The 12,851-nt window shown below is 34.7% G+C and overlaps 1 protein-coding gene across 1 annotated transcript; it reads left to right on the forward strand.

The window, feature by feature from the left end:
- Nucleotides 1–789: 789 nt before the first annotated feature.
- Nucleotides 790–8,475, forward strand: SDH6 (succinate dehydrogenase subunit). Its single transcript, XM_011630351.3, has 3 exons — nucleotides 790–1,176; nucleotides 3,435–3,537; nucleotides 8,061–8,475. Exons 1-3 carry the CDS (start codon nucleotides 967–969, stop codon nucleotides 8,213–8,215), a joined length of 468 nt encoding a protein of 155 aa, XP_011628653.2. The 5' UTR covers nucleotides 790–966; the 3' UTR covers nucleotides 8,216–8,475.
- Nucleotides 8,476–12,851: the final 4,376 nt, after the last annotated feature.

Raw genomic sequence — 12,851 nt, forward strand, 5'->3', positions numbered from 1 at the left:
TTTTCTCTTTTTTTTATTTATTTTTTATTTTTTTTTGAAATTTTAGGATTATTACAGTGTAGGACTTGACTTTTTTATAGATCCATGCCAAATTTAATGGTGATCATTTGGGGTCCTACATACATTGGTGGATGAGGGTCCTATTAGATCATTTCTCATAATTTTAATACGGTGAATTTTAAATTTTAGTGGGGTTAACATTTTGTAACAATACACTTTCGAAAGGATGTGGTTAGCATGAGTTTGCAACCTTAAAAAATCCAATTAAGGCTCCAAATTTTATCATAAATATATGAAAATCTTAAAAATGGATAATTTAGATAAGGGAAAAGTTTATATAGAGCCGAGGCTCTAAGCAATCAAATTTGAGCCTACCTCAAAAAATTTACTAGAAGAGGTTGTTTTGATGCCCAAATATCTTCAAATTGATCATCTTGACATCAAGACACATGGACATAAGAAAAAAATGGATTTCAAGTTTTGAAAATAGTATATTTTATAACGCATTTTTTTATCATCAATTTTAAAAAAATTTGAAGTTTTCATAGATTTATTGATCTACACTATTTTTAAAACTTTAAACCTTATAAATAAATATAAAAATAAATTTTAAAGCTATTACAGTGATTTTCAATATTGAAACCTAGACACTACTCTAATTTGATTGTTTAGAGCCTAGGCTCCTATACAAACGGCACCTTTTAGATAATGTATTTGTATTTCAAAAACATTATTTCTAAAACTCAAAATCTTTTCCTTTTTTATATTCATAGATCTCCATGTCGAGATAAGCAATTAGAAGTAAAACGACATTTTCCACTGGATTTTTGAGGTGAAATCTTAATTCTTCGACCTCGATATACGCACTAGTAGAGAGAAACAGGGGGCTTCCATAAATCTGTAGAGACAGAGAAGCATCAGTGGATTGATAGAGAGAGAGAGAAGCATCAGTGGAGAGAGGGAGTAATGGGAGAGATGAAGGGGAAGGGGGAAGTAGGGGCGGAAGCGTCATCTTTCTGGTCAAGGTTTTGGGAGGAGAAGAAGGAGTTTTGGGGAGAGAGGTTCGCTTTCCTGGAGAGCTACAAGAAGATCTTTGGCCGAGACACGCCCCTCCCGAGCTGGTCTGATGCCGATGTTCAGGAATTTGTTGACTCAGATCCGCTCTATGGACCTCAGGTTCTTTGCCCTCTCTTTCTTTCTCTATCGCTCTATCATCAGCCTCCCTCTCTCTTTCTCTCCCCCTTCTTAGATATTCAATACTTCTTTTCAACTCCCCTATTTATTTTGCTCTTCATTCTTGTGTTACTTTTTTTTTTTTTGCGAAATTTTTTCTCTCCCCCTTCTTAAATATTCAATGCTTATTTTCAGCTTCCTTATTTATTTTTCTCTTCATTCTTGTGTTACTTTTTTTTTTTGCGAAATTTTAATTGGAGTGGATTGCTTGGTTGGGTTTTTGATTTTTTTTTTTGGGAAATTTATCGCATTTGAATTTGAGTGGGTTGCTCTGGTTCAGTTTTGAATTAGGATTCTTTTCCCTCTCTCTCTTTAGACTCTCCCTGGTCTCTCTCTTTCCCTCTATTAGATATTCAGTACTTATTTTCAGTTCACTTATCTGTTTCTCTCTTCCTTTTTTTTTCTTATTTTTTGTGAAAATTTTAATTGGAGTAGGTTGTTTCGTTGGGTTTTTGCATTTTTATTTTTTATTTTTTGGAATTGATATTTAAATGTGTTGGCATGGACGATGTAACCCCTCTTTCTCACACACATAAATGGATTTTTAGTACTGTAATCCAGTACTTGCATTTGTTTTCCTCTCATTTATGCATGTTTCTGTTTTATAGGAAATTTTTGTGATTTAAGGGAATAAGTTACATTTGGATTTGAGTAGATTTCTCTGGATCAGTTTTGAATTAGGGTTTGTTTTTTGGAAATTGATCATTCTCTCTCTCTCTCACTCTCATTTTTAATGCATCAATTCAGTGGTTGGTTGTTTTTTTGGCTATCGGTTTGTTTTCATAGAAATTTGAGTGTTCCAAGAGAATTTATTGCACTTTGATTAGAGTAGATTACTCTCTTTCAGTCTTGAATTACGTACTTTCAGGGAAGTGATCTTTGACATGATTGAAATGGATGATGTGACCTTTCTCTCTCACACACATAAACTCACTTTGTTGTTACTAAAAATCTCTATTTACTTAATTTTTTGCATTTACGTTTTTTCTTTTGCCCTTTTTCCTTTTTGGAACTTCTCTTGATTAAAGGTAATTCATTTGTATTTGGATTGGAATATGTTGCTTTGGTTCAGTTCTGAATTAGGATTCCTTTGGAGTTGATCCTTGAATTGTATTGTCATAAATCATGTAGCTTCAGTTAAGTTAATTGTTCTTTTTCACTTTCTATTTGTTTTTGTGGAAATTGGGGTTGTTCATCATCATCATGGGAACTTTTTCCCAACTATTTGGGCTGCCATTCTACTCGATCAAATACTCTCATTGAGGCTATAAGGCCCCATATCTTTTCTCACTACTTCCAACCATGTCTTTTTGGGGCTACCCCGTGCCTTTTTTGAGCCTTCCACATAAACCAACCCGCACCTCCTAATAGGTATCATACTAGGTTTGCGTCGTGTATGGCCAACTCACCAAAGTCTACTTTCTCTCATCTATCGCCTATTGGAGCCACATATAAGGGAATTTATTGCATTTTGAATAAGAGTAGATTGCCCTAGTCTATTTGTGAATTTGGTTTTTTCTAGGGTTAGAAAATTGGGATTGGGAATTTTTCTTTCTTGTATGTTTTAATTTTGAGCCTTATTGTATGTTATTTTTAGTTATATGATGATTTCTCTGCAATTATTAGGGTGCGCTAAGGGTCACACACAAAACTCTCTCTCTCTCTCTCTCTCTCCCTCTCTTATGCACACGCCAGTCGCACACCCACACACTCTTTAGCTATTGGGCATTGAAAACCATATGATCATTTTGCATCATATGTTAAATATTTCTAAAATTTTGTAATTTTCATTATGCAACATTTTCTAATTTCTCTGTACTTATTTTTATTGAAATTATTTTAGCCATTTTATTGTTCTAGCCAAATTCTATTTTTGATGTCTACTTCTCTCTCTCTCATTTTATTCCAATATTATATGGTAGAGTAATCTTTCAACTATGTGAATGCTTTTTCCTTGGAGACTGAGCCACTATATGTGGTCTCTATGATTATCCAGTGCTTTCTTATAAAATGTTTCTTTGTCTACTCTTACTTGGTAACTCTATGTGTTTGTTTTCATCTCATCCTAACCTCCAAAATATTGTGTCTCTAACACCTATTTATTATCTTCATTAAGATGTTCAATTTTTTTAGTAGTTGTTAAGTGGTTCAAATTTGAATTGCTTATTTAGCTAGTTACTTAATAATTGTATTTTCTTCAGCTGAAGAGCGCAAGGCAAGCGGCCAAGATAGCGGCCACTGGAAGTCTTATTGGAGCAGTGTCAACGGCTGGGGTTGCTTGGAAATATTCAAAAAGTCCACATGGTAATTTTCTAGCTGTATATTTGTGTCCCATAAAAATTTGTATGCAAATATTGTTATTATTTTAGAACCTCCATGTTTCTCATTCTTATTCCAAAATAAAAATAAAAATAAAAATCAATGTTTTCGTTTATTTGTATGGTTTGCTTTCCAGATTTTGGCAGCTCGGCTTATGATGATGACTGAAATGAAAGCTGAAACTCACAATTAATAGGACCTTATTGTGGGAAAATTAGTCATTAGTTAATGATAATCACAAGAAAATCTCTCTTTCTATGTTTAGAGATGCTAATGATGAAGTATGTTCTCTATCTTGAGAGTAAATAACGGGGGTGGTGGAGCTCTCTCTTGTTGGGTACTCTTTCTATTGTTGGATACTCTTTTGATTGGGAATTACATTCTTTCCCCTTGTAGCTGTCTACTTGTATTTGTTTTGTACTTCCCCTCCAGGTTCTTGTCTCTTCTATTTTCTTTCATCTCGTTCTCTTTCTTTTTTGTTTTTGGTTATGCGGTTTGGGGTTTGGTTTCATGCTGCCTGCAACTTGATATGTACTCCCACGTTCTCTTTCAAATAAATCCTACAAGAAGTGTATGCAGTATGAGAAGCCTTTTTCTTTTTTGTGTTAAGTATTCTTTATTACATGGATCACGAGATTAGACCCTGTTTGGATACCACTAGATTGTTACAAATGTATACCAATTGTGCGATCAAGAAAGATTTCCAAACAAATAAGAGGAGATTTTTTCTAAAGTAATCATTCATTTGAAATTTAGTTGTGCTTTCTTCTAGTCATACTTTTGAGACTCCAAATATTTTGGATAGTTCTCATTGGTTCCATAGAATTAATGCTTTATAGACGCACAACAACTAATGGCTATAAACCCCTTCATAGAGAATTTGATGTTGTTAAAATGAGAAATGCAGTTGGAAGATGAGGATGCTTAGGCTTCTTATTTAAAGGCTTCATTAGGATAGCTGCTCAAATTGGAACTTAAGTGGATCTTATTTGGGCTGAAAAATGTGAATTCAGATGTGTTTGGACGCTACTTACTTTGTGCTACATGTGGGTGCCGCAGCCATTTTATCTGGTGAATTGTGCCATATTAAACTCCAGTGACAATTTGGTTCAACCAGATTCCATTCTGCCAATCATTCTCTGGAGTGGCATTTTTCAATGGGACCCCGCTTATTCAGTATCCCTATTGCATGGTCTTAGACATTATATATGACTCTAACCTTGCCTCTGTTTCTGTAGACCTTTTAGTACTTTGTAAATTTAACGAGTTATTCTCTTAAGCCGTTATCTTTGCTTAAAGTGTTATATTTGGTTTGGCTGCAAAAACATATCTTTTTGAGACAGTCCATATTTATTTTTATAATCTCCAATTCCCAATGATGACTTAATGACTCACTTTGTTCTACTTAATATCTTACTTGAGTCAGTGTGAATCTGAATCACAAAAGCAAAACGACATTTGTTTAGTACTCTTTTTTGTGCAAGGAGCATATTTACCTGAAATTTGGGAATGGCAGTTTCAAGATTGCTTAGGGTCTACTTCTCAAAAAAAAAAGGAAAAAAAGATTGCTTAGGGTCTACCCACTCCCTTCTCAGCGGTTTACTTTCTCCTTCTTCCCCCTCTTCAGCCACAATGGGTAATGGCATAATAATTTAAAGTGGCAATTACAGCTTGTGAGGGGCACATGCCTCTTAATTTAATCATATATTATAATTTAGTACTGTTGACATTCCTCAAAAAAACAACTCCTTTCTTTTGAGATGCATAATGAGCTTATTTCTTCGCCAACATAAGCAGGTTGTTGCATTTTTTTAAGAATGATGTGATATTTTTAATACTGGAAAACATTACACTTAGGGTCACTGCCCCAGGCCTTTCCAATTAAATCTATAATTCTTTATTTGTACCCTCAGAATTCAGTGGCCTCATTTTATAGCTCAGCATCAATTCCTTTGAGACTCTTAGAGACTTAAGACTCTATGCCCCCCCAATGTAAAGAAAATTTCTCTCTCTCTCTCTCTCATCTTCTTCTTTTCTCCCCCAGTAGAAGTTGTCCAATCAATTTGCTTTCAAGTATTCTAGAACTCAAAAGGGGATGAAAGCATTATAATAATGTGTTTCATGAATTGCTGTAATTCATGGACTAAGACAATGGACATATGTTAGATGGATTTGTTGTGGAACTTGCAATTTTGTTATCTTGTGCTAGTAGGATATGATAAGCCCCAAACTACCTGAGAACAATGATTAGGTTCGGAAGTTGGGTTTGTCAAAGTAGAGGTTATAACATTAAACTCTAGAGCTATTGTTGCTGTTTTGGTGTCATTGTGTTATATTCTTGATGATTTGCTGTATCTAGAATGTAGCCTCATGAAAAATTTTCAATCTCTATTTAAGACAATAATGTGTTTCATGAATTGCTGTAGTTCATGGAATAAGACGATGGACATTTGTTAGATGGATTTGTTGTGGTACTTGCAATTTGTTTATCTTGTGCTAGTAGGATATGATAAGCCCCAAACTACTATGATTAGGGTCGGAAGTTGGGTTTGTCAAAGTTGAGGTTATAACATTAAACTCTAGAGCTATTGTTGCTGTTTTGGTGTCAGTGTGTTATATTCTTGATGATTTGCTGTATCTAGAATGTAGCCTCATGAAAAATTTTCAATCTCAATTCTCTTAAATAATATACCTTTGAAGTTATTGTCCTTGATTTGGCAATGACATTCAAAATACTGCTAAATGGAAATTTAAGTTGAATCATGAATGCAGATGACTATAATATTTATATAATCCGAGATAACCAAAATGCATGACTTTCAGGAAATGAACAACAGAAGGATTAGATAGAATTTACATGCACATTGTTTGGCTGCAAAGCATGAATTCCCAAATCCAGCTAGAGAGTTTACTTGTGGTCACATGAATAATTTTTTTTTGCAATAAGCATCATTAGTTAAAAAATATGATAACAAAAGGAAAACTCTTCCCAACGCCTATAGGCGAAAATGAACAATGATTTTGTCTACCCTCATCACCATCCAAATTTCATCGTACGGTTACAGTTGTTTGGTAGTGTTTCAATTTCCATTTTGTTTCTATAAATCCAAATTACTTGAAATTTAGAGTGTGTGTACATCTTAGTGAGGTGCACTTAATAAAAATATGTAAAAAATAATTCACAAAATATAAATTGACCAAAATATCCTTATAAATTTTGGTCAATTTATATTTTGTGAATTATTTTTTACATATTTTTATTAGGTGCGCCTCACTAAGATGTACACACGCTCCAAATTTCAGATCATTCTGATTAGTAAAAAAAAAAATGAAAATTGAAACACTACCGGACAACTGTGATCGTGCGATGAAGTTTGGATAGTGATAGGGGTAAGTGAAATCACTGTTCATTTTCACCTATAGGCGTTTTGTAGTATCTTCCATAACAAAAATATAGAAAGTGAAAAATAAATATATAGTGAGAAATATGGCAAAATTTTGTTTGTGAAAGAAATTAGGACAAAGGATTGAGTAAGGGTTAGTGGACAAACTGGCTCTTCAAATAAAGCGCACACCGATGATTGGAAATGATATTTATTTTTAGAAACCCCTATTTACGGAGTGAGAATTTCGTGTATAGGTCTTTCCTTATTTAAATGTGAATTGGGATTTATCTAGATGAACAAGAATTGTGGAAGAAAGTTAAAAGGCTGATTATTTTCTTTGAATAGTCATCAATTAGTCTACTTGCAGTGATAGGTTTGTCACAGACTTATTGATAAAATAGAAGTCCTATTCGATCAGAGATGGCATGCAACCACTTTATATGATGATTCCTATCTCTCTCTATTTTTTTTTGTGCCACATAAATAGTAAATTATTGTAACACTTTACTGGATAATTCTAGAGTGGTTTAGATGTTAAAATCATTCAGAACTACAAAAATGGTAATTGTGGTTAGAACTGCAGTTTCTTTCAGAGGCATGCAAATGGGGGATTTTGGGAAGTGGTAAAAATGACATCCAATTTCTCATCTTCAACTGTTGGGGAATGACCAAAGTCCAAACGGTATCTAGAAAGAATTCAAAGCCCTAGCTTGTCAAATATTGATGATAAAAAAAGAAATTTTGGTTAAGATGGTGGAATGTTTCAGAGTTACAAAAATGAAAACGCTTCTAGAAAACGTCTAGAATGACCTTGAATATCTTGTTGATGGTTGGGGCATGTCCAAAGCATTTTTCACAAAGAATATAAAGCCCTAATTTGCCCAGAAAAAAGATGAAACAGATGCCCCAATTTACTGGAGATGAGCTTTAATCAGTCACATGATAGTTCTGGTACAGTTGAGCCACTTGAAATCTCTTAAGAGCTCCAAAAATGTTAGATTTCATGAAAAGAACAAAGGCCAAACAGGCTTGAAATTTTTGTAAATGAGAAAACAACCCATATTACCCTGAAATTCCTCATGTTGGGTCTCGCTAAAATATAATTGATGTTGTTGATTACAGGGGCATTGTTGTCATTTGGAGCTGGGGCTGTGTTTGGCTGGACCTTTGGGCAGGAAATAGCAAACCACTGGCTTGAGCTCTACAGGATGGACACTATGGCTGCTCAGCTCAGGTTTTTGGATTGGTGGGAGAAGAAATGCAATGGTCAGTCCTAAGTCAGCCCATGACTGAGAGTTCATTTTGTGTCGCCTCATTTAAGGTTCACTTTCTCTCACCACTTTTGAAAAAAATGTGTTTATATGAGACCTACTACCAAACTGCATTGGCCTTGAGTCTTTGCTATGGGAAGGAATTATTTCTCTAGGTGCTTTTGATTTACTTGAGAGATGTGCATACCTATCCTGGTTTTGTGCAATAAATCTATAACATTGTGTTGTCAATTAATAATGTACTTTGCTGATCACTTCAGGAAGAATTCTTCTGTTAGATTGCTTTCATTTACGTTAGTATTACTATACTGAAATGAATCTTTTGTTTTTAGAGCTGAAAGTGGAGGGTTTAAAGAGAGCCATAAATAAAAGATGAGAAAAATAGGGAGTTTAAGAAATAGCAAGTTTTCATTGACAAAACTAATAGTTGTGTGGGATGGGTGAACATGAATGTCTACATTGGTCTGCAAGATGACAAAGTATACGGTGAGACTATTTGCATTTAGTACAAGAAAGCCACGACCTAGTTGGCTCTTAGACTTGAAATGAGTAGCTGGTGTGTGCCATTGACTGTGCTTAAAGTCCAAAAAAGGTTTTTATTAAAGTTTGTAACACACCTTTAGGGCTAGGAGTGATTGTGACATTATACCAAAACAAAACAGTATTACTAGCATACAATCCCTAACAAAAGGATGCATTGATTGTTATTTTAAAAAAAAGTCCTCATGCAAACCAGCTACCTTGCCAAAGAAACCAATGACTACTAAATGTTGTTTGTGATTTTGTACTGAATTTTATGTACAGATAATTTTCGGAATGGCCGACTATCAAAAAAAAAAACTTGAGAAAAGAACAAAAAAAACAGAAAAAAGAAAAAAAAACAAAACCAACCTATCCCAATGGCCAAAATATCTTTGAACTTGGTATGTAGACTACCCATTAAAAAGTGTTGTTGGCATGTGCACTTTGCAGAGGTGTACATCGCAGTGTCTGAAGTTCACAGATCAGGGATACAATTCAAGTTTTGTTGAGAATCTTATGCCACTGATTTAAAAATTGGTGGCTTGAAACTTACTGGAGTTGGCCTGGATTGGGCCCCTGGCAATACACAGGAAAAGCTAAAAAATCTATAGAGCCTCTGTTATTTACCTCGAGAACCAGCCAAATCTGATCTCTAACTCGACCAATTTGGTAGCCGACTCTGGCTTGGGATGCTAGCAAGTGTTCTAAACCTTGCCAAGGCTTTGATACCAATTAATGTGGAAAGATATCTATATGGAAAGATATACGAGTCTGGGTCCAAGTCCTTGCTTATAACACTCTTATACTATTTTACTATCTTTTATGTTTTACGTATTACCCTGTTCCTTTAAACATTCCCAGATTGAGTCTCAACTATTGGTAAAGTAGTTATACAATCTTCGCCTGAACGAGAACTTAATTTGTTGTCTCCTCTCCCATTGTTCATACAAGGAATCCACTTAGCTTTTACTCTTCTAGAAAATGAGCCACACTTCTTATTTGATATGAAATAATTCGTGATGTCCTTCACTCGAATGCTCCTACCCTTTCCTTACTGGGAACTATTTTTTCATCCGTTGGGGATAACACATATAAGGTAAGGGTCATTTTGTTCAATATTAGTATCCAATACTAATTATAGAAAAGGATACCCTTGCTAATTTGTAAGTATGGAAGGGAAAATTTTATATAAGGTGGTACTCATGGAAGTAAGGCTGAAGTAATACGTGTCTTAAAAGATTTGTTAAATCTATATTTTTTTTTTCACGAAAAAAAATGTAAATCTTTCTAACAAAAATAGATGTGGCGCGGAAGACGCAACTTTAATTCTACAAGGTTGCCGTGTTATATAAATCGCACACATGATTTAAGGTAGGGGCATTATGATCGTTCAATTGTATGAACATAGATGTTATTGTTTCTTGGCTTAATTTCCGTGGAAGGAAATATACTTGCTGAATTAGTTAACTTTGGGAAAGTATCTGGTGAGTGGGCTGACCGGCCCTTTAATACCTTTTCAAGGGATTTAGTACCCAAAACATCCTAAATCGCCTTAAATGTATGAATTTGGAGCTTCAAATATAGTGAAGAGATAATGATTTTTGAAGAATTTAACTGAACAATCTGAGTAGAGAATAGATAAGTTTGTATAGAGCCGATGTTCTACACAATCAAAGTAGAGTGCACTTTCAAATAGTATTGAGAAATGTGGTTTCAATACTAGAAATCCTTGTGACAGTTTTAAACTATATTTTCATCTCTAATTATAAAAAAACTTCAAAAATAGTGTAGATCGAATAGATATATAAAATCTTGAAAATTGACGGTCCAAAACTGCTTTACAAGATGTATTATTTCCAAAACTTAAAATCCATTTTTTTCTGATGTCCATTCATCTTGATGTTGAGGTGATCAATTTGAAGATATTTGAGCTTCAAAACAACCTCTTCTAGTGAAATTTTAGAGTCTCGGCTCTATATAAACTTTTTCCATAGATAAATAAAGGGTAGATAATTTTTTATTGTACAACATTCATTTGTTTCTTCAGATTCATGATCTTTGTGGTCTAGGGGATCGGCCTGTGAAATTTTGGATTTCCAGTCCTCCTGAAAGGGCGGCGGACTCAATGGAATAGGAATGCCCCCAAACACACCTAAACCCTACCCATTATCTTTTCGTTATTTGTAGTTTAATGTGTTTGCATGCAGGGGGAGAGAGTCAGTGTATCTCTTCCTAAATCGAAATCTTACGGTAAAAACATTCAAAGAACCAAGGTTCATTTAAAAACAAGGAATAATTCAGCCCGTACTATAAATAAAAATGGGAAATATGTGGAGGTCCAAATTTTTGTAAATTTTATTTGGAGGTCTTAATTTTTCCAACTTTACCCCAGTATGATGTTTCGGACACTGGACTAATTATTTTATTTGAAATGTTGGGGTTTGGATCTACTAGCCGCTTGGCTTCTATGAAGATTGTGCAAGCCAAGCGGTTTGAGTCTGGAGCCTCAGACCGGTTAGTTCTCGGACTAGTTTGAGTTCCAGACTTTGGATTGCTTGGTTTGCGCGAACATTGCAAAGCCAAGCGAATTAACGTTTCAGATCTCGGACCCATACTTGGAGTACGAATTTTACAATCGAGGGACCAATCTAATGTTCCAAACGACAGACTGCTTGGCTTCTACAATGTTCATGTGAGCCATCTGAGAAAAGCTATGGACGGAAGAAGAAATTTAGACCTTGTTTTGAATGGAAAAAGGTTATGGAGGAATCCATTGGTTCCTTATTTCCACTCCCTCAAAATAAAATATGATGTCCACCAAATGGGTCTATAAAATAAAATATGATGTCCTCCGAGTTTATAAAATAAAATTTAAACAGAATGGAAATTAAAATCATTCAAAGCACACATGGCAGCCTTAGGATACAACAACGTGGATTATGAAAAAAATTTCAATCCCATGGTCAAAGTTGGGCCCATAGGGCTCTTATTTGCTGTGGCGGTCATAAAGGGATGGGAGCTCGACTAAACGTATGTCAATAATGTATACCAAGGAAGATTAAGAGAAAAAGTGTGTATGACACAACATCATGGTTTTGTTGATAACAAACGCCTTCACCATGTATGTCGATTGAAGAAATCAAAATAAATATCCAGTGAAGTAAGCTCCAAGAGCTCGGTTCAAAATTCATACAAACAACTCTCTCTTCATCAGCAAAGGGAATTTAGATACAGGATTGTCTACAAAGATACTATTTATCTTTTGTATATGGAAGTGATAATCGTTCTTGGCCTTTTCATTTCAAAATGAGTTGTTGTAAAAGTGTCATTGAATAGATACAAAGTTCCAAAAAAAATTCTTCGGACTTCATGACTTATCTCAAGCTATCCAATTTGACATTAAATAAGTGAGAGTGATTGTGGCATCTACATACAAAAGATAAATAGTGTCTTTGTAGACAATCTTTTTAAATATAATCCTCCTACACTTATATGTAAATGACAAATATATGGATTGAAATTGCTTGAGAAAATTGGCATGTTGGATTGCAAACCAATATGAACCTTGACTCAAGTCAATAATCAAAATCCCAACCACTGAGAGTTACTCCTACATGCTACTCAATGTAGAAGTTTAGGTAGAGGGCTTTAATACTTGACCTTCAAAAGGCCTAATCATTGCTCGTGTAATCAATACAATGGCCAACATAGCAAATTCCAAGAAAACCACCATACCCTGCAAAGAGAATGTTGAGGGAAGGCTAAACACTGGTCTTTTGAATGTCTAGAAGGTGTATCAAAACTAAGGGCATGTTTGGTATGCGTGAGGGAAGTATTTTTATGTGAAAAAACTCCCATATGTGATTATGAGTGGGAGTATTTTCGTATCAATTGATATCAAAAGATGCATTGGGATTGATTAATGTGAAAAAACTCCCCCACCTAATAATATGATATTTTCACGCAATACCAAACGTGCCCTACAAGACTATAATGCCTGCTAGGCAAGTGGTTCTAATGACAGAAGTTCACCTGTTACCACTTATGTATTCTTAGGATGGAATCTGAAGTAGCAAGAAGTAGGAAACAAGCCAAATCAAGCATGAAAGCATCAAATAGG

The sequence above is a fragment of the Amborella trichopoda genome, chromosome 11 (genome assembly GCF_054954075.1).
Source record: "Amborella trichopoda isolate Santa Cruz 75 chromosome 11, AtrichopodaSantaCruz75HAP2 v2.0, whole genome shotgun sequence".
NCBI classification, from domain to species: domain Eukaryota; kingdom Viridiplantae; phylum Streptophyta; class Magnoliopsida; order Amborellales; family Amborellaceae; genus Amborella; species Amborella trichopoda.